The sequence below is a fragment of the Pectinophora gossypiella genome, chromosome 14 (assembly GCF_024362695.1).
Source record: "Pectinophora gossypiella chromosome 14, ilPecGoss1.1, whole genome shotgun sequence".
Taxonomy (NCBI): domain Eukaryota; kingdom Metazoa; phylum Arthropoda; class Insecta; order Lepidoptera; family Gelechiidae; genus Pectinophora; species Pectinophora gossypiella.
In genome coordinates, this window is record NC_065417.1 from 11,308,437 (window position 1) to 11,331,058 (window position 22,622).

At 39.2% G+C, this 22,622-nt stretch overlaps 3 protein-coding genes across 3 annotated transcripts in view; 1 reads left to right on the plus strand and 2 right to left on the minus strand.

Moving 5' to 3' along the window:
• The window catches only part of LOC126372768 (GTP-binding protein Rhes), a 75,905-nt gene extending 59,396 nt beyond the window's left edge, over positions 1-16,509 (plus strand). Inside the window, exons 4-5 of the mRNA XM_050018646.1 lie at positions 15,086-15,266; positions 15,614-16,509. Of these exons, the coding sequence (XP_049874603.1) occupies positions 15,086-15,266; positions 15,614-16,064 (632 nt within the window). The 3' untranslated portion in view covers positions 16,065-16,509. The remainder of the gene's footprint in view (positions 1-15,085; positions 15,267-15,613) is intronic.
• Positions 1-22,622, minus strand: part of LOC126372820 (brain protein I3-like) — a 503,203-nt gene that overhangs the window by 372,567 nt on the left and 108,014 nt on the right. The gene's annotated exons all lie outside the window — the stretch shown is intronic.
• LOC126372803 (uncharacterized) lies at positions 18,312-21,458 on the minus strand. The gene is made up of 2 exons (XM_050018703.1): positions 21,295-21,458; positions 18,312-19,008 (listed from the first exon to the last, which is right to left on the minus strand). Exons 1-2 carry the CDS (start codon positions 21,428-21,430, stop codon positions 18,362-18,364), a joined length of 783 nt encoding a protein of 260 aa, XP_049874660.1. The 5' UTR covers positions 21,431-21,458; the 3' UTR covers positions 18,312-18,361.

Below are 22,622 nucleotides of genomic sequence, written 5' to 3' on the forward strand. Positions count from 1 at the left end.
CTGCGTAAACAAAAAGGCGGGTTATGTTAAATGTGTTCCTCTAGTTATTAAATAACTTGTAATGTATACCCTCATTGGTTTTTAAAAGATGTGTTGCTGTTGCAGTTTCTTGTCATTTCTTCTCCTTAGCCATAACACCTTGCGGAATGACGTAAATTCAAAAACGTTACATTTACCTTAAACAAGTTTATTCATGATAATTACGTTGAATAAATTATTCTGATTTCTGTGTTTGACCGCTATGTACCTATGTACTCGTACGCACGTGTATTCCCACCAAGTTCTGAATGTCAGAATTTGACGAATGAGGTCTCACTAGAAACGTTTTTATTATTATTATTATAAATCCCTTTTGTAACACTTTGCATACTTAAATTAAGTGCCTACCTAAGGTTCATAAACAATTATAACAACAGAATAAAAATAGCATATGCATTTTAAACATGCAATGTGCTTTTAAAAAAAAGTGGTTTCAAAAGTTTCACTGTTGCATATTCAATGATTTGAATACACTCATAATAATTACACTAAGGGGCAATCGATTGAGGTCATCGGCTTATATTTCCGTTTTGTAATATAACCTACATTTTGAAATCCACGAATACGTGTTTGAAGCGAGCTTTATTTACCAAACCCTCCCCTGACAGAGGTATTTAGTCTATTTAAGCCGTAAACCAATTTTGGAATAAGGCGCGGTGTGCGTCAAGCTAGCGGCCTCAAAAAAAAAATGAGCACGAAAAAATAATTTGACCGTACCAAAAAATAGTACTCTTATTGAAAAAAATAGTACCTGTTGTAAAAAAATTAGTACCATCACGGTTCTGGATTTATAGCCATGTTTTATTGCACTTGCTAGCTTGACGGTGAGCGAAATTTGGCGAAAGTTAACGACAAGGTCTTTCGCTTTGATTTAAACGCCAATAAATAGTACCGAAATAGTACTCACCCCCTGCAAAATACCGAAATGAGTACTTCAACGGTTCCAAAGTTATAAAGGCAGTTCTTTGATCCCGCTGGCTTGACGTTTAGAAAATACCTATTATCTGGGGAACGCTTGCATACTTCAGTATGTAACTAATGTCAATAAACTCGTATGAAATAGTACTTCCTACCATCATAATTTTGATCCGATTCTCTTTGTAGAAATATGTTAAAAAATCATCATAACCTATGCCATACATTTGTTGTTGATACAGTCACGTAGACAATTACATAACCTCACAATTTATTCGTAAGTATTGCCATCGCCAGTATTGCCATTTTGGAGGTCTACCCTACCATTTCTTTGCACTTCAGAGTGTTGCTATTACAAAAAATTGCTATTGCATACACCCATATGCAATAATTTTAATAGAAAATGGCTGCATGGGTCTAGTTCTTATTGAAAACAATCTGTGATTTTAATACATCATAATAAATTTTTAATCTACTGTTTTATTTTATAATTTATACCTTCATGTTCAATTTGTTACGGATCGAAGTGTTTGTTAATAAACAATTTGCAGTATTTGTACAATAACTCAAAGAGTTTCAACAATGATATTACTTTCATCTGACAACCCTGGCACTTCACCAATTTTTACCCAAAAATGGGGAAAAAATACTAAAATCTGACAACATTCTTCTTGAGCATGTGTAATAATTTTGTTCGCGACGGTACCTGTCTTGATAAATGTATGACATAGGTTATAATGACTTTTTGACATATTTCTACAAAGAGAATCAGGTCCAAATTATGATGGTAGGGAGTACTATTTCATACGAGTTTATTGACATTAGTTACAAACTGAAGTATGCAAGCGTTCCCTAGATAATAGGTATTTTCAAAACGTCAAGCCAGCGGGATCAAAGAACTGCCTTTATAACTTTGGAACCGTTGAAGTACTCATTTCGGTATTTTGCAGGGGGTGAGTACTATTTCGGTACTATTTTTTGGCGTTTAAATCAAAGCGAAAGACCTTGTCGTTAACTCTCGCCAAATTTCGCTCACCGTCAAGCTAGCAAGTGCAATAAAACATGGCTATAAATCCAGAACCGTGATGGTACTAATTTTTTTACAACAGGTACTATTTTTTTCAATAAGAGTACTATTTTTTGGTATGGTCAAATTATTTTTTCGTGCCCATTTTTTTGTTGAGGCCGCTAGCTTGACGCACACTAAGGCGCGGACTGTCTGTCTTGCTGGAACGATTGGTACCCCACATGCTAAGAAAGAAATGTTTGTACAATTCAGTATAATATATAGTAAACTACATCAGTCAAAAAGCCCTTCAGAAATAAACCCCGCCCGAACGTACCCATTATTGCAGCGTTGCCTCTCTGGACCGAGGCTGTGCGAGGAAAAAGCCAGCTCGAGGATCTCCGCCTCCAACCCTTATACGGCGAGCGACATCACACACCAAAGCTTTGGCCTCAGCGCCCCAACACGTCCCGCTGTCTCCAACGCAAATGGCACGAACTCATACGCTGATTCCAAATTGGCATACTTACTATAATTTTTGTATGGAGTATCCGGGCTGTGGTAGAGTACTCTTTGTCCGGCTGAGTAGAGGTTGGTCTCAGGTAGTCTAGATAGCGCAGCGTAGGTAGGTCTTTACAAGATAGGCCGATGACCTCATGAAGATCGCGGGAAACCGCTGTATGCGCGCAGCAGAAGACCAATCATTATGGCGAGTCTTGTGGGAGGTCTGTGTCTAACGATTTCCGGCTAATGATGATGATGAGTCTAGATAGCAATACGGGTAAGACTACCTATATAGGAAACTAACCAATAAGTATATACCTCAAATTCAATTTCAGGACGATTCTTCGAGTGTAGAAGAATTTGATGCGTCGATGTTTTAAACATTCAATCTGACCGAGCAGTTTTGGATCAGCTGAATGACAGGTAGGAAATCGGAATAACAGGTTTTGTGGTAGGAATACCGAAGCAAAAATAAAAACAATAGCACAATAGATCGTGGTTAGAAAGCATAGCACATACAAATGCACAAGTGCATATGCAGCAAAGTGCTGCAAATTGGCCGGCCATGTAGCCTGCAAATGCGATGCATGTCGGCTCGATCCTGCACATTCTGTTTGCGTTACATTGATAGGCAAATGCAGGTAGCGTCAGCAGAAATACATTGAATTTTAGACGGAAATTCGACGCGTTTTCGGTAGGTACGTATTTTCTTTTAGTTACCCGAGCTTTTCATTCTACAGCGCGACTTGAATTGGACCAATCGCATGTTTGCGTTCCGTAGCTGTGGTGTTAGTCGGGGATACTGAAAAAAAAAAAAACTATATCCGAATTCGGGTAGTCAGAGGCACCATCGCAAGCTGAATTGAGTATCTACACCTTACCGAGCTTTCTATTAGACCAACGTGATAGGTGGGGAGTCGTATCGCCGTCTATAATTGTCGAGTCTAACACATTTGTGTTAGTGAAAATTGCACTTAAGATACATAAACAGCCTATATACATCCCACTGCTGGGCACAGGCATCCCCTCAATCAACCGGAGGGGGGTATGGAGCATACTCCACCACGCTGCTCCAATGCGGGTTGGTGGAGGTGTTTTTACGGCTAATAGCCGGGACCAACGGCTTAACGTGCCCTCCGAAGCACGGAATCATCTTACTTTTTCGGACAATCAGGTGATTCAAGCCTGAAAAGTCCTTACCAAACAAAGGACAGTCTCACAAAGTGATTTCGACAATGTCCCCAACGGGAATCGAACCCGGACCTCCAGATCGTGAGCCTAACGCTCTAACCACTAGACCACGGAGGCTGTTACTTAAGATAAATAGATACTTACCTCATTGCTGCAAGTCCGGTGATAGGGTTCGAACCGGCGATCCCCGTTTGAGAAGCAAGCCACAGGACCACAGTGACTGTATAAAAAGTATACGCCTCCATTATGTACCTATAGCCTAGGCCTCGTTTACATGGAGGCATCACATTACGCGAGGCGATCCCTAGTTAGGTCAGAACATAGCAGGCTGATCACCCGATTGTCCGAAGTATTATCCGAAGTAGGATGATCTTTGCTTTAATTGGTCCTAGCAACTACTTACTTATGTAAAAATTAGGGGCTTTTGCGGCTCATAGACACCAGTGTTGCTGCGGTTGATAATCCACTTAACAACATATACGTTAGGAGAAGAGTAATATTGGTTTGATAACGTTCTAAATCTTTAGTTTGTTTCACTGTATTTTTCTTGAGACTGTACCAACAACGAAATCGCGCAAGTTTGTATATACTAGTTTAGATAAAACAGTCTTACCATAAAGCCCTTTAAAACTAATGGTCGAATTAGTTAACCGTAGATAAGGACTGCAGTTTTCCACGTTCTTAACTTTTATTTGCGGAACTAATTTGAATTGAGAATAATGTTCTCGGCGGCTGCTTGCGCGCACCTAAACTAATATTACTTCTACAGAGGGAAAAAGTTTGTTTCTTCCTAACTACGAAACTATTACTAATTCTGATATTGTTTTTTTTCTCTATTTGAAAGGGATACTTACTTATCAATAACAGCCTCTATGGTCTAGTGGTTTGAGCGTTGGGCTCACGATCTGGAGGTCCGGATTCGATATCCGACGGGGACATTGTCGAAATCACTTTGTGAGACTGTCCATTGTTTGGTAAGGACATTGCAGGCTTGAATCACCTGTATGTCCGAAAAAGTAAGATGATTCCGTGCTTCGGAAGGCACGCTAAGCCGTTGGTCCCGGGCTACTAGCCCAAACACCTCCACCAACCCGCAGTAGAGCAGCGTGGTGGAGACTGCTCCATACCCCCTCCGGTTGATTTAGGGGAGACGTGTGCCCAGCAGTGGGACGTGTATAGGCTGTTTATGTTTACTTACTTATCATTTTCATAAAAGCTAATATTGCTCGCTACAAGCGTATATTTTAGTGAGTCACACCGGCTTGGGCCATTTCATCCACCGGTAGGTACCGGACTTGCACCAATGAGTTATTTTTCTTCTATCGTGTGGGTTGTAAGGTGGATAACCAACCTCATCAACCCTGTTCAGTGTTACTATTGAGTCGCCACAGGCTCCTGACATGGCTCATGTAACGACTAAATATTTCAGTAAGTAGTAACCGGGACCAATGGTTTAACGTGACTGTAGTGTCTTAACCAAACTAGGCAAATATAGGGAATTAATAAGGAAAATGGGTTATTAATTTATCTTATGTGCAACTTTCAGTAACACAGTTGGCTCCACCATATCGTGGCTGACTTTGCTAGCTGACGTATCTGTATTTTTTGCTAAAGTGATTTGTGTCTTATTGATAATTATAAAAGGTGCAAATCAGTTTCCCCTAAAATTGCAGATATGTCAATTCGCGACATCAACGACGATATACGTGGCAACTCAGGTGAAAACTGGGTGTCAATTTCATTTTGCAATGACCCTGGAACTAGCCCACAATGCCATAAAACTTCTCCTGACAAAGGAAATGTTTAAAAAGGTTCCAAAGTTCCTACGGCCCTTCCGTGACTAAGTCGTTACTATAAAAAAGAAAAGTGTTACGTTATGCATCACAACGACTTTCTAGTGCTAATTATAAAACTGAAACTAGGTTCCAACCACGGCTGTATGAAAGGAGTATTACCATAATGTTGATTGCACTGCCGTGCATTCCCTTGGAACCCATTTAGCAGCACATTACACCGCGTTGCTATTCCGTGCCAAACCGCGCGTGACGAACCACTTTAGGGCCAGCGGTGTACAATGGCGGAATTCAAGCATGCATTTTAATGAAGACTTTTTAACCAATCACAACGTTTTATCACGACATGATCGGGGTGTGTGATTGGCTGGGTATTGTGTTGTTTTCTGTTTAAATATTGTTGGTTTACTTTTAAAGTAAGTACACAATGTTTATTTATTTATTACAAAATATAATATAATACATGTCAAAATTACAAAATTGTCAAAAAACCCGCTCTGAATCGCACCGGTGGGAAAGTGCTCATAACGCAGGCGGCGTTTCCGCATTGAAAACGCACTTTTACAGTTGTTATTGTTATCAAGCGGTCTCAAAGTGTCTTATTTTGGATGACATTGACTGATCGTAGCTCAAATTGTGTTTTATGTGAACTCCGCAAAAGTTCTTAAACAAAATTCTAAAAAGCACACTCCACATACAAATACATATTATAAAAATCTCATTCTCGCCGTGTGTCGCCTAACGCGACGCGAGCGAGAACTATAGTCCGCGCTCTCTCCGCTTTATTCCGGCTTACGGTCGTTTAGGACTAAAGTAAGACCCAGAGAGGCTAAGGTCCGCGCTCGATACGAATTGGTGCTGGGCAGAGTGACTACTATTGTATACGTAGTATTATTCTTTATTCTACGACTTAATTTATGGACTTAAGAGTGTCAACGGCTCTAATTCATCGTGGTATTATTCCGTTTTTCACAGGGTCCGCTTACCTAACCTAAACTGCCTATCTAGACCGCTTGCCTAGATTTGACAGGTCCGGTTTTATACAGAAGCGGCTGCCTGTCTGACCTCCCAACCCGCGAAGGGAAAAATAGCCCAATACAGGTTAAGTCACATACTTACCTCCGAAAATCCATTCCTCGGGAATGTGGGTCTCCTCACGATGTTTTTCTTCACCGCTGAGCAAGTGATAATCATTTATGAACCAAACACGAATTCGAAAACAAATTCCATACTTTTACGACGGAAAAACCCACATGATATCAATCCAGAATCATGGTTTGAATCACCTCTCAATGTTATCGTTGTATTGTCGCTAATACCCTGTATAACCTTAAAGAAACCAATCGGAAGGCTCTACGTCAAACGGGGCTTGCTATACAGGGGTGCAATTTTGCATACACTTCGCTTGAATGCACACTGAATATTTCTCCTCTCAGTTCAAAGGAAAATCCGACATCGGTTTTATTAACTTCTGCATTTAATCCTTTGAAATGCGCTTATGCTTATTCTCTTGAGTTGTAAAAAGATTTAAATCCATACTATGTAGAGTCCAAAATAGACTAGACTTTCCTAGATGCCGCGGCGATGGAATATTAATTAAGTACAAGCTTTTGTTAAACTCTGCTAAGGTGGCCTAACTTTCTTTAGTACGTAGGATGATCTCCGAATCGTGATCCTAACGCTCAACCATTTGACCACGGAGGCCGAAGCGCAGCGCAGCTTTAAACAGCTATCTAGGTAAAGCTAGCCGTCAGTAAAATCTAGCCTAGAGTGCCGTGATTACGTGACAGATTGGCTGCCCTGAGATGAGCGACATATCAGATATTACGTCGCAATTACACGCAGTTACCCATAGCTGCAGGCTATTATGCGCTCCATCTACATATACTTAGGATAGTACAAGATCTTCAGTGAATTGGAAATGTCCTTAGCTACTAAATTGGTAGCAAATTACGTGTATGATTATCATCAGTGATCGGGATAGGTATGTGTTGTGGAGTTGTGGTTAATGTGGATAAGACCATGAGATTTTTGACATTGCGTGATTACGTTACGTTATAATATTGTCTTCTTCTTGTATTAAATAGGAGGTGTAAATATAAATATAAGATGTACTGTATAATATAACAGTGTCCACGTAATATCAGCGTCGTATAATACAACAGGGTCCACATAATATCAGCGGCGTGGTTCACGCCGCGACTTGTGCTGAGTGAGGTCCTTTTATCACAGGACGTCCACCACCACCTTATGATCATTACGACAAACATCCGTCTTGCTTTTTTGTAATTGTTTTAGTGGATTTTTGATATATGATGTTGTTGTCTTTTTTTTGTGTGTGGCGTCCTTATGTAATAAAATATTTATATTCTATTTTATTCTATAATGATTTTAATGTATTATTTTTTATTATTTATTATATATTTATAACAAACTCATATCATACTTATCATATTTGTATCCCATTCAAATTTTTAATGTTAATTTCACCACCTAAAATTCACCTAAAATTTTGGCATTAGTTATGACTGTTTTTGTCACTTCTTTATTATATTTTGTATTCTTTTATCATACTTACTAAAGAAATGTTTATATTTTGAATTAAGTAGTTTATTTTCTGTAATTGAGGTTTGGTTAACTTATTTAAGTATTTCAGTATTTCTAATACAATTCCTGTAATTGTTGCGCGAATAAATATTCATTCATTCATTCGCTATTTTGAGCGGAGTTTTTCCTGACACAGGCAATTTGTTGCTTAAAAGGAAACTAATGTACGACTGAATTTATTGATATACATTTTGTTTGTTTGCTACAGTGAAATAGTTTCTTTTTTCATACTTTTTTAGATCGTGATTTTGCCGAAGTCGGGTTTTACTCTTAAACCATTTTTTTTTCTTGGGTCAGTCCTATAACATTCGTGATTTATTATTAAGTAAATATTCTAGTTAACATATCACCATTACTCGTATACGAACTCGCAAGCGGTCCATAACAATAAATCCCAATTACCTAAATTCTATTCATGTGTGGAATGACGCGGCGTAAATCCAAGAAGCTATTAGGATTACAGGTAGACCTTAGAACAATTACGTCATTGTTTGTCTAGAAGCAATTAGTGACGTCATCAACGCCCGAGCTGGTGAGATCAAACCACCGTAAAGCAAACTTAGTGACGAGAGCAGGTAAACCTATTGAGAGGGAATTGGGATGCACTGTAAGCGAGAAGTGCATACTTACCTATTAATTACGGAGGTATTGCGGAAGCTTAGGTAAAGAGGCCCTTTACCGAGTCTCTGTAGGTAACACCTCTTTGTAGGACCCTTACTAAGGCTAACGACCTCCGAGGTTCAGTGGTTGAGCGTTGTGCTCACGATCCGAAGGTCCTGGGTTCGATTCCCGGTGGGGACATATCACAAAAATTACTTTATGGTCCCTAGTTTGGTTAGGACATTACTGGCTGATCACCAGATTGTCCGAAAGTAAGATGATCCGTGCTTAGGAAGGCACGTCAAGCCGTTGCTCCCGGTTACTACTCACTGATGTAAGTACGTAGTCGTTACATGAGCCATGTCAGGGGTATTTTTCGGCTCAGTAGTAACCCTGACACCAGGGTTGATGAGGTTGGTACTTCACCTCACAACCCACACGATAGAAGAAGAAGACTAAGGCTCTACCTAGGTACGTCCCCACCTCGAACATTCTATACAAACCTCCATTTTGCATCATCCTTTCCGCTAAACACTGGACCGCAGGTTTACCCTGCCTGCCACCATCATGAGGTCAGGGATATTGTTCCTTCGCGTGGCCACCATTCTGTGACGTCCTTTGTCCATAATAAAATTCAATTCGTTACAAAGTAAACTTTGCTATCAGAAAAACATTCATTTTATGAACAAAAAATGCAATGCAGTGAATTGTATTATTCTGAACGGATTGAGAAATGAATACAAATATTTAAAAGTCATTCAATTTTTATTCAATTATGACGAAAGGCGATTGCGTTTTTAAATTCGGATTCAGACTTAAGCTTTTTAACAGAATACAATAAATACCAATTCATTATTGCACAAAAGGAACATATAACACAGGAATACAAATACCAATAAAAAATAATTAATTGTTTTAGTGGAAATTTGATATGATATTGTTGTCTTTCTTTTTGTGTGTGGCATCCTTTCATAATAAACTATTTCTATTCTATTCTATAATGTACCTACTTATAAAAAACTTACTTGAAATCCTCAAACTACAATACAAAAAATGCTTTATTGCACATATAAACACAACACTAAAAACAATTACAAAAGGGACAAGAGAAATACACGCGGCGGCCTTATTGCTAAATAGCAACTTCTTCCAGGCAACCTTTTCTTTCTTCAAGGCAATTCTTGTCCTTGTAATCTAATCTTTTATCTCTTACTTGTTTCATTAAATAGTAGATTAATACTACTTTCTCGCCCGCAATTCTGTCGTATGGATTTCTGTTACCGCGCGCGACGTTTGAACGAGTCCTAATAGTGTAAGGTCTTGAGGGAGGTACTTGCTAGGGTTTTTTTGTAACAAAACGCCGGGGCCGTTATTAAACGATGCACATTATAATGTTGTTGCACAGGAAGAGAGTACAAAAACTTGTTACCACCTTAAGAAATATAAAACCAATATTTTAGTTGGTGTTGCCGACAACGCTTTTTCATTCCTACTACGAGGTGATTTCTGGAAGACAAACTATCCCATGTTTTCCCTTGATCTCAAATTACGTGCATACCAAATTTTGTATAAATAGTTTCAGCGGTTTAAGAGTGAAAAGTAACAAATAGACAGAATCGAATTGTGATATTGTTATGGATCAACAAAAGCAGATTATACGCGCCCACACATTATTGTACTTTAATGTCGCTATTTAAGAGAGTTTAATGATGATTTTAAATGCAAAGTTGTTAGTTGAAAGCAGGGTAATAACATCCGGTACAATGAAGAGATATTTTTCGCCGCAATTTTGGTATTTTTTTATAAAGAGTAGATTTCCTCTCTTCCCTTCAACGTTGCTGTGCCCCACAGGGTCCATGTTTTAGTTCCTATGCCTATGTACCTAACACCCTATTGTACTACATGGAATGCAATAAATAATTGAGAATTGAGAATTTATACTAAAAGTCGTGTTGACATTAGACTAGGTAGAACCCATTTTCTGTAAACCCATTGGTATTGCGCCAATAGCCTCCTGGCGGTTGTGGCTGGCAGAGTGGATGGCCAGATAATGGACGTTTAGACATGTGGTGAAACCGAATAGCTGTAGATAGATAAACTAATTGTATTGGGTAGGTTTAAGACTAACATATTGGTTTCTGAATCTCTTGTCTTCTTCTTATCGTGTGGGTTATGAGGTGGAATACCAGCCTCATCAACCCTGGTGTCGGGGTTAAGATTGAGCCACCAAAGGCCTCTGACATGGCTCATGTAACGACTACTAGTCTAGTGCCTCTACCCAACAGAAATATCTAAATTAAATATATATAAATAACATTAAACTGTAATTTACAACCGTTATCAACCAATCAATCAACCTTTTTTGCGAGGATCTAGCATCGACCATTAAAATTTACATTATTTTGCGTAGAACGTATTGTGCAAATCAGTATTGTTCATTGAGTGTATTTATGCGGGTTCTATAATGAGTGTATTCTGAAATTGAGTACAGTTTGGATTTAGATATAGTGTTCGTCGCATAATTTACTAGGCCCGAGCGTGCTATAAGTAACTAACGTGTAGTGTATTACGTCTATATAGCTCAACAGGGAGCTGTATTGTAAATGGATGTCCACGGTTTGTCTCTGTTCGAATTGTTATTATATCATCATCATCATTGGCCTTATACGTCTGTTTCAGATGATTTATGACGTCATTGCCTCGAAGAAATGCACTTTATTTCATAGCTGTGCAAGCCAATCCTAGAGCGGCAAACTCTACCGCACGCTCTGCAGGAGAAGTCTCCGACTGGTGGATTATTGTCAGTTTGATGTTCATTCTCCTTCTCGTCAGTGTGTCAAACCAGGTGTGGTCGTGAGTGTCGCGTCCATCGAGCACACGCTTCCTCTACACGTCTCGTTTATCGGCGAGCTCCTCCCATACCTCTGAATGAGCTCTCTTTTGACGCAATCTTTGAATCGGAGCACCGACCTACCGACATCTCTCTTGCAGTGTGCTGTTGCGCCAGCCACCTCAAACGCCTCTGTTTTAACAGAGCCGTGACGCGTGGGTGGGTTTATATCTATAGCATAATTAACAACACAGAAAATTATCCAGTTTATGTACCTGTGAATGGTTTCACGTGCTTGACTGTGGAGTAAAACATCCCGAAGAAACATATTTGAGAAAATACCTGATATAAGAACAAAAAATGGCTTGGCGGAGTGCACTCCAAACGCCTTCGGGCTGATTGAGGGGAGGTGTAGTCGCTCAAATTGGGCACGCTAAATGTTTTCTCATTTTGCGCTCTCTGCAGCACCGACGCTGTATCGCGTTAGCATCGATACATACGCGGTGTTAATGGACACAGGGGTAGAGGCGAGAAGAATAAGCATACGCTACGAAAAGAAATGCTGTAACATTACTGCATCGCGTTTGTACCGTTCCTTTTATTTTCTAAGGGCGTGTGAGAACTTGATGACATCTTGCGTTTGCATCAAAATTCAAATTCAAAAATATTTATTTTTCAAAATTGGCTTACAAAGTTAGCGCTTTTTGAACGTCAAACATAATTAAATTACATATTATGTAACTAGCTGTAAAACTACTACCACATCGGAATCTGTAACGCTGAGGGAAAGACGTAGCCAGAAAACCTCCCAGCACAGGGCCCTAGTCCTACTGTTTCATGTTTTCCTTTCTTTTCTTTTAATCCAGTTTGTATTATATAATTTATAGACTTAAATATAATGGTATTCCAATTACAGTCGGTGGAAGGAAAGTGAAAAATAAAGAGTCGATGCGGAAACAATCTCAGTGTGTGAAGGACCTTATATATGAATGATGAATAATAATAAATGAATTAACAAGATATACTTACTTAGTTAGCGTCACAATATACCTAACTATGCATTAAAAAGACACAGATAGGTACTGCAAACGCCATTCATTCTCCCTCTCCTTAATGAGAGGTGGTGGTGTCTAGTAATTAATTAAGATAGATAAACTAAGATTACCTTAACTCTGAGGGGATTTGCTAGTTAGACAAACAAACCGGAACATCTAATGCCAAGACAGTGTGCTAAGTAGCTCCTCATAAGATCGTAAATGGTTACGAGAGAGATAATACAGAGACAAGAGAGACAGAGAGAGAGAGAGAGAGAGAGAGAGATAATATAGAGACAACAGAGATACAGAGAGAGATAATAAAGAGTGATATTATGTCATAGAACAAATAATAAAACTACTTACGTATAGAACGGTAACTCTTATTTCACAGAGATTATCCCGTTTTTTCACATGGTCCGCTTACCTAACCTGAAATTTTGACAGGTCCGGTTTTTACCAGAAGCGACAGCCTGTCTGACCTTCCAACCCGCGAAGGGAAAACCACCCCAATGCAGGTTAGGGCACATACCTGCGAAAATGCATTTGTCGGGAATGTGGGTTTCCTTACGATGTATTCCTTCACCGCTGAGCACGTGATATAATCATTTATGATCCAAACATGAATTCGAAAACAAATTCGACAATTCGGTATTTGATTTACGCCTGTACTGGATTCGAACCTGCAACTTTTAAGTGAGAGGCAAGCGTTCTACCAACTGGGCCACCACGGCTTGCAGAGCACTTAGAAATATTGTAGGTTTTCGAATGACATTAAAGTATATTAGTTATACTTAGGTAATACATTATTTATTCGTAATAAACATTACAGTCAAAACAAAAATACACATTATATAAAATATACAATAACAATCTATTTAGTCAAATAAGCCCCCGCGGGTAATAAAGTATATAAGAAAGTATTTTTAAATTATTTTTTAAGCTATGTAGCGTCATGATATACCTACTTCACTACCTGTATTTATAACTTAACCATATATCCATCAGTTCCGTAATTCTAAATCCTTATTAAGGTTGAATATCGTATCACATAACTTCCTTCCCTTGGGACTAACAAGCGACTCGACTCAATCATTATTCCATTCACTTGTAAGGATAATTATATTTACCCCAGTATCAATATAACTAGGAATAGATAACTGTATATAAACACATAAATTAACAGCCGAAATCCCTAATGGGGTGAACTGTTTCGTAATACTTAGTAACTTTCATATAACCACCATTATATAATTATGTGTATTATTATTATGTAGTCGAAAGTGTATTTATTACCGACTTCAAAAAAGGAGGAGGTTCTCAATTCGACTGTACTTATATTTTTTTATATTATGTACAAGTACGTATTCCCATGCTGCACTATCCCGCTATACGTATAACATAATATTTTAATATACGCCGCCTTAATGCTAAGGAGCTATTTCTTCCAGGCAACACTTATAAAAAAGAAACATTTATCATAATTGGGTGCGGGACGGTGCAACATCTAGTATAAAATAAATACTTACGAAAAATAATTAAGAAGTAGTATTTGTGACACCTGGAACCTAACAGAGGGCAGCAGTAACTGTCAGTACTATTCAGAGGCGGAGGACAGAAGTCCTAGTACGGCTTTGTAATAGACTACTCTGGGCGCCATCCCACTTGCGTCAGACAGAGTACTGCGGGGCGGAAGGTAAGAGGGAAACCACTGTCCTATTTTTCCCTAAAAAAGTAGCATGGAAAATGCTGCACCGACAAGAGAGTGGCTCTTAGATTGATGATGATGATTTGTGACATTAGCGCCGCGGCCGTAGGACTTCTTTTGTGGCACAGGCTGTATTTTAAACCCGGTGTATCTTAAGTCTTCGTTTTGTAATAAGGCAACTTGTGTTTATTTACCCTGAATATTACGTGTAATTTCCCTGCGCATTGATCGCTCGGGAATAATTGATCATCATCGAGTTCAAAAGTTTTAGTTTGATTTATTTCAAGGGACGCTAATTCGAGCCGAGAACTGTCGAGTAACTTGCTAATAATTCTAATTAATCCTAGTTTGTAATATTGAAGGATACTCGTAAATCCATCTGGAAAGTTGAAAGGAAGGAATTATTACATGTTACGAGAGATACTTAGTTAAAATGTACCTTGTTTCTCCGTAACACTACTTTTTATTCCTTTATTCCTATAAAAGGTACTTTTTATTCCTTTCTAGCAACGCAGAAAATATGAAATACTTACTTACTTCTCTCTTATCTCTTTATTTTTAAATTTGACGATACCTACGTACCTACTTTAAGCGTATATCCGACAGAGGGATTGTGTCCTTTCTAACACGATGGACAAATTATGGGCGATAGACTTGTCACCATGAGGTACATCATATCCATCTTAGGATTTGGTATCAGGAACGGATCCAGCGGACAGGATCCAAGGGGGTGGGGGTCGGGTCTGTCGCCCGGCATGATTTATTTATAACTGAGCCGCCAAAGGCCCCTGATACGGCTCACATCATGGATACTTTTTCTAATAGACTGGCTTTTAATAATTTTCTTTTTGTTCCCAGGTGACATTTTCGTGCTAGTATTCGCGATGGATAGCCGTGAGTCGTTTGAGGAGGTGATACGTCTCCGCGAGCAGATCCTGGAGACGAAGGCTAGTGCGTCTGGCGGCGGCAATCGCGGGCGCCGACAGGTTCCCAGGGTGCCTATGGCCATAGCCGGGAACAAGTGTGACCGGGATCTTAGGTTAGTATCAATTGATAAAGGAATTCTTTAGGTAAATATAGCTTAATCCATGTTCCTTGTCATCCTGGGCTTGTTGAATCGACTTACTGATCTCAGTTAAATCAAGTAATTACACATACCTAAGCTCGTTAAAAGTTTCTTTACTGGATTGGGACTTGGGTCGAGTGGAAAAACATACGTTTCTCGTCTTGAATTTCGATGCGAATAGCTGATTACTAGTTCGTTTTAGGAGCTTTATTTTGATATGTCTCACTTACATCCTAGAATTAGCACAGCAAAGTCTTTCTGAGGAAAGTCAGCAAAAAGTCACGTAAAAAAATTAACTGCAACATTTATTTTCCAACTAGGACTGTTCAACCGGAGGAGGCAGCCGCGTACTGCGCCACTCAAGACCCCGCCTGCGTTTTCGTCGAGACCTCCGCCAAGAAGAACCTGCGGGTCGACGACCTCTTCTACGAACTCTTCGTCGTCGCCAACCTACCCTTAGAAATGGCCCCAAACCACCACAAACGAGTCAGTACGGCTTTCGGCAGCCCATGCACCCTCCCTCCGACCAGTAGCCAGAGCAGTAGAAGTAAGAAATGTACTCTATCTATAAAAAGACGGTTGTCAGACGCCTGCGGGGTCGTCGCCCCCAACGTAAGGAGGCCTAGCATCCGCACCGACCTGATGATAATGAGAACCAAGACTTGTGCCAAAGGAGACAGTGACAGCGCCAGCGGCAGTCCCAAGATTACACTCAACAGACTGGTCCGGTCTTCCGGACAACCTGACAAGCGATCGTGCGTCATTCAGTGATATTTAAAGTATATTAGTAATGAATTAACTGGTTTGATAAAACAGTGTCGAGTATGATCAGGTCTAAGGAACAGTAAGTCAGGTGCTATTGTGAGACCCCTATGTTTTATCGGGGCCGGATTAAAATAGAAATTATTGTGAACAGATTCGAGGAACAGCCTATTGTTAGGATTTTAAGGCTAATTTGTACTGGCTAATGGAACAAATTGAAACAATTTTCAATTTCCCTCACTCCCAAACAGATTTCAATTCCACTAACGACGAAACATTCAATTAAATATTGAAACTCGATGTGAAATTTAAATGTTGTTACTGTAATTAAGGTGTTGTTAGAGTTAAAACGTAAAGACTTGATTGGAGGGGGGATGGCTTTGTACGATGGTCGATGGTGGGCGGCGGAGCATCAGTTGAGGAAGTAAGGATGCTGGTTGTCGAGCTTGAAAATGTATATAAAGTAAAATGTTTAATGGCACATAAAATTTACCGGCCGGGAGTCCCTCGAGTCAGTAATAGCTACAATAAAGTCTTCACTGAATATAATTCGCGGACTCTCGGAACGGTCTTTTATTCGTTACGAATTTGTTTTCTTTATGAATCCTCCGAATCTCGCTTTCTATCTGTGAAAAGATTATCCGCTTTCGTTTAAGATATAAATGAAAAAATATATCATTGTTGAAATGGGACCAAAACGTGGAAATTGCGCTCATTTCTTTATTGTTTATTTCCTAAAACTAAGGATATATTGGTGATGGAAATAACATTTCTCGCATAGTAAGTACGGTCTCTATATTTCTTAAAAAATTAAGACTACCGTTTCTATTCCATGATAATTGTTAAATGATTTATTAAATTTAATGCTAATCTACTCCAAGTTGCGTAAGAAATTCTCTGGATGAATATTTATAAACGTTGAAATTTGTTTCGGCGCGTATCATATTAAAATATCATATACCTATTCTATGTATACTCAAATCGTTTTGAAACTATATTTTATCTGAACCTCTACTCTATCTATTCTTGTCTATAATGCCTAATAAAGAATTGTTTTTACTTTTTTTTTTTCATTTACTAACCTTTTCCAATTAAGTAATTAGTGATTCGAGTAACTGGTAAGTAATAAACAGAAAGGTACCTGAATCTTGATTGGTTTGATTAATCTTTAATTAATTCGATAAAAAAAAAACGTTTGTCTATAAGTACGTTTCGGCATAATGTAACATCATTGATTCGAACTTCGAAGTATTGAATGAATATAATTCGGTTTTACTGTTATTTATGATCTCTAATTGTAAAATTTAAATTACTTATTCTAAGGATTGATTCGTTAATTAATACGCAATAAAACAGACCAGATTTTTTAGAACAAAAATCCACATGTAAGTAATATGATTTTATAATTCAAATGGACGGTCGTTTACCGTTTTATTCTGACCGTTACTCGTATGCATGTAAGCAAATCTTGTTTAAATTTGAAATTGGAAGCGAACGGAAACAGTTCGGAGGGATAAAACCGAAAACAATACGTTTGGTGTTTTTAATTTTTTGCTTTTGCCATCCGGCTGCGAGCGTTTACTCTGGGAATGGTCAGAAAAATAACATTGAAACCTTGTATCCGTAATTTGCATGCAACATGAAATCTGAATTTATGTGTCGCTGAGTTTCGGTGTTATGATACGGGATTTTAGCACCGTTAATTAATGTAGATATACAGATATACCTGGGTACGTATAATTGTCATATTAAGTAGAATTAATTATGTTTTGGGAGGAGCTCGGTGGCGCAGCGGTAAACGCGCTCGGTTTGCGATTGTTGAAGTAAAGCAACTTTCGCAGAGGCCGGTCATAGGATGGGTGACCACAAAAAAAAAAGTTTTCATCTCGAGCTCCTCCGTGCTTCGGAAGGCACGTTAAGCCGTTGGTCCCGGCTGCATTAGCAGTCGTTAATAACCACCAATCCGCACTGGGCCCGCGTGGTGGTTTAAGGCCCGATCTCCCTATCCATCCATAGGGAAGGCCCGTGCCCCAGCAGTGGGGACGTTAATGGGCTGGTGATGATGATGAATTATGTTTGGTATGCTGTTTGTCCTAAATATAATTTGGTCCGGATTAGTGTTTTCGTTTCTAGAACGTTATGGTAGGATAAAAATACTTACCATGCAAATACAATACCTGTGGACTTGAGCAGATAATGTAAGGAACCTACCAATGTTATAGAAAAAAACTTATTGAAACATAAAAGGTCAATATATTTAGTAAGTAAGTAGGTACTTATTTCTTAACTTAAAATTTTAATTAAAGCTATGAGGAATTTTCAATTTTTTTCAATAAAAGATTTATCAGTCGCTTCTGTAACCTTTCATTTTCCTTTGCAGATGTGAATTCCTGCTTCAACTGTGATTTGGTCGATTTTATATCGTCTATTAGCATCATGACTTTAATTTTGAACGTTCTCACTTGTTCTTCGCTCATTGAATCGAATTCTGATAACAAACTGAGTAGGAAGTATTTCATTGAAGAGTTATCTGTCCGCGGAGTGGTTATTGTTTGAAGCAGCCTTTTGCTTTTGTTGCGATAGTTTGTGGGGTTGTGTTTCATTGCTATCGTCTGTCGTCTCCGCTTCCGTATACCGGGTCTCTCCGTTTGTAACTCTATAGGATTTTCAATAACTACAGGAGCATCTAACGTGTCCAAACTCATCTGTTCTCCGTCCAAAAGCTCAATTTTGATCCCCAAATTGTCATCAATAGACGTATTCTCGAGTGTTTCTCCATCAGATGGCTCAGAAAGATTGATGTCAATATTACCAGTTATTGGTTTGAGATATGGCAAAATGAACTGTAGGTAGTTGCTCAAATAGTACGGCTTTTTCATCTTCCCTTCGGTATACTTTAAACTTCGAACGAAAGAGGACCGTATGTTCTTCCATTTGTCTTTACATTCGGCGACTGAAACAAAAATATTTCATTTTTAAAATAGACAGACAGTTTCTTTGCTGCGCTAGAAGTAAATAAAAACTAACCGTCTTCTTACAAAACACACACAAGTTAATACCAGCGGGCCTAGCGCCGTAAGCACGCGACTCTTTGTCGCCGCTACAGAGATCGTCTGTCTCTTTCTGTGCAGTACTGTGAGAGAGTGACGGGTGACGTATGTTGAGGCGAGAAAGAGTCGCGCGCTTACGGTGCTAAGCTCGCAGATTTAAAATATAGTCTACGTTACACACGATATATAAGTTACGCGGCTGGAGCGCTAGTGTCGCAGATTCTTAATAGAATTATTATCATAGACTGGGGACTAACAACACGAATCCACGATACGAATTGGTGCGGGGCGAAGAGTGTCCGTTCTATACGTAGTATTATTCTTTACGTCCCTATGAGGGACTTTCCAGACTACGTTCCCCAAAAACAATATAGATGGCATTGTACAGATGTAACGTGATAATTACCTATTTTCTCATAGCTCGGGTACATAATTATTCAAAAATATAATGTATTTCCTGAGCCATATATAAAAATAATTGTTGCTTGATATTTGGATCAGATATTTCTCTTTATTTTGATCAGAATAATAATGGGCGGAAGATGTGTTGTGCCTGGGTATAATAAAAAGGGTCATCATTTATACCCAAAAACAAAGATAAAAGATGCATATCGACGGGGAAAAAGCAAATACTCCTATCTTACACAGACCTAACTTTACAGGAGGAGGAAAAAACTGAATAACTTTTTTGTTAATGATTATAGTGTGATGTCATGTTTGAAGATAGTTTTGTTATTTCAAGAGACATTTTTTAAAACTAATATTAATTTTGTATATATGGAGGAATTAAAGTTAATGTATGTTAGAGCCTATTGGTTTCTGTGTTGTGTCGAAAGTTTTGACGTTAGACGGTTTTTCCACTTGCAATTAATGCTTCAAATTCCCATTACTTGCCTTATTTCTATTTATCGAAAATCATTCTAAAAGTTGGCAATATACATAAGAGATCTTGTCAACCAACGTAAAATTAAATTTTGCAACGAACCACATCTAAAAGTCGATTTGGCTAAAAATGTAAGATAGGAGTATTTGCTTCTTCCCCGTCGATATGTCTGTTATCCATGAAATTAGAAGGTTCAACGAAGGAAACTCTGTACAGCGTCATCTATTTTTTTATGGGGAACGGAGCGTGGAAAGTCCCTTATTACGCTGTGGTGTAATAATACCTACACCGGGTGGGCGGGGCCACGATTTGCCGTAAGTACATTTATTATTACATCATTCATTTATTCATTTATTTTATTTTTTCATTTATTTATTATTATTTATTTTTTTTATTTATTATTATTTATTTTTACATTTATTTTACTTTTTTATTTGTCTCTGATAAATCGCGCAATGTAATAGGGCCTTTAGTAAAACTGATACTAGCGTGATTAAAATTGTGTTTTGATGATGCGATCCAGCCGATTTCGGCTACGGCGACTGCTTCAACTCCGACGTTCATGTGGTCGCATGTGGCTTATATAGCCAATCTTATTGGAAAAGATCCTCGCACATACAATTGTCAAGGCTACAATTCGTCTTACTGCTTATACTTATTAAATAGTTACCTATGTAAAGACTGATCACTACTCGGGTTTTGTAACTTTCGCCATAGCACAAAAAATAATATAAAAAAATGCGTAAGCGGGATTCGAACCCGGGACGTGAGTCCGTTGGTTTGTTATTGATTCAAACCTAGTAAGTGTTTAGAAAAAGTCAGTCAAAAATAGTCACTATTATTTTTACCGCGACAGTCAAAATGTTTAAAATGTTTAGTTGTAGGGCGCCCTCTGGCGCTAATAGTGTTACTTAGTAGGTAGGTAACTATTAACAATCTTCTTCTTCTTCTTATCGTGTGGGTTGTGAGATGGAATTCCAACCTTATCAACCCTGGTGTCAGGGTTATGATTGAGCCGCTAAAGGCCCCTGACATGGCTCATGTAACGACTGCTAACTTATATCAGTAAGTAGTAACCGGAACCAACGGCTTAACGTGCCTTCCGAAGCACGGATCATCTTACTTTCGGACAATCAGATGATCAGCCTGTAATGTCCTAACCAAACTAGGGATCACAAAGTGATTTTTTGTGATATGTCCCCACCGGGATTCGAACCCAGGACCTCCAGATTGTGAGCCCGACGCTGAACCACTGCACCACGGTGGCCGTTAACAATCATTCAATGTATTAAAACACACTTTATACCTGTTAAGTTGACATTAGCCGCGACTTCGGCCCAGACGTCGTCGTGTGCATCTTTCCTGTTGTACTCCGGCATGTTGAAGTTGTATAAACATTGATGTTTTTCAATTTCTTTAACAAGTGGTACTTCCACGGCCATGTTGCGTCGTGTCGCGCGTCGTCGTGCGGCGGATGCAGCGCAGGTACTAGCTCGTGATTGGCGGTGCGGCGCGGCGTGGCGTAGTGTCGCGTCCCGCTCCCCCGCCCGCTTGCCGCTTCCCCGTCTAGCAGCGACAAGCGACATTCATCCCCCTAGCATTATCCAGTTTTCCACAGGTTCCGCTTACGTAACCTGACGATTTGACAGGTCCGGTTTCTTACAGAAGCGACTGCCTGTCTGACCTTCCAACCCGCGAAGGGAAAACCAGCCTAATGCACATACCTCCGAAAATGCATTTCTCGGGAATGTGGGTTTCCTCACTATGTTTTCCTTCACCGCGAGCACGTGATAATCATTAGCAACATTGTATCAAGCGACATTGAATGCTTAATATTACAGTTACTTACCATATTATATTATCCATCATCATTGGCCTTATACGTCTGTTTCAGACGATTTATGACGTCATTGCCTCGAAGAAATGCACTTTCTTTCATGGCTGTGCAAGCCAATCCTAGAGCGGCAAACTCTACCGCACACTCTGCAGGAGAAGTCTCCAACTGGTGGATTGTTGTTGGTTTGATGGCGTTTCATTCTCCTGCTCGCCAGTGTGTCAAACCAGGTGTGGTCATGAGTGTCGCGTCCATCGAGCACACGCTTCTTTATATATTATCATCTCTCTTATTATATTACCTGTCTGTCTGTGTCTATGGTGTCCGGAAGTAATAAATGTTTCTTTCTTTCTTTTTCTTTCTCTCAAGTACAGTCATGAGCAATATAATGTACTTACCCACTTTAGGACTCTGTCGCACCAACATGTGTGACATTTAGTGAGACTTACAGTACAATTTGTCAAAAAAGTTAATGTGACATGGTACCAAAGTGTATAAATATTAATGCTCGTGACCGTACCTAAGTTTGCGGCAGATGTTATTCGCTGCTCGCTAGCATTCAGCCATTCTGTGTGTGACGTCGTCCGTCACTCGTCCCTTCTTTATGCAGTATGTATGACGCAATGACGACATAACGCCGACACAGGCGTCGCGTCGCGTCGTGCCGCCTCGTGTAGCATAGAAACAGTGTAGGTTATCGACCTGGCTGTTGCTTCGTATTATATTGAATGTTGACGCGGGTTAAGAGCTTGTTGTAGGCTTGCAAATTGTAGCCTACCTACTACATGCAACTTAGATGT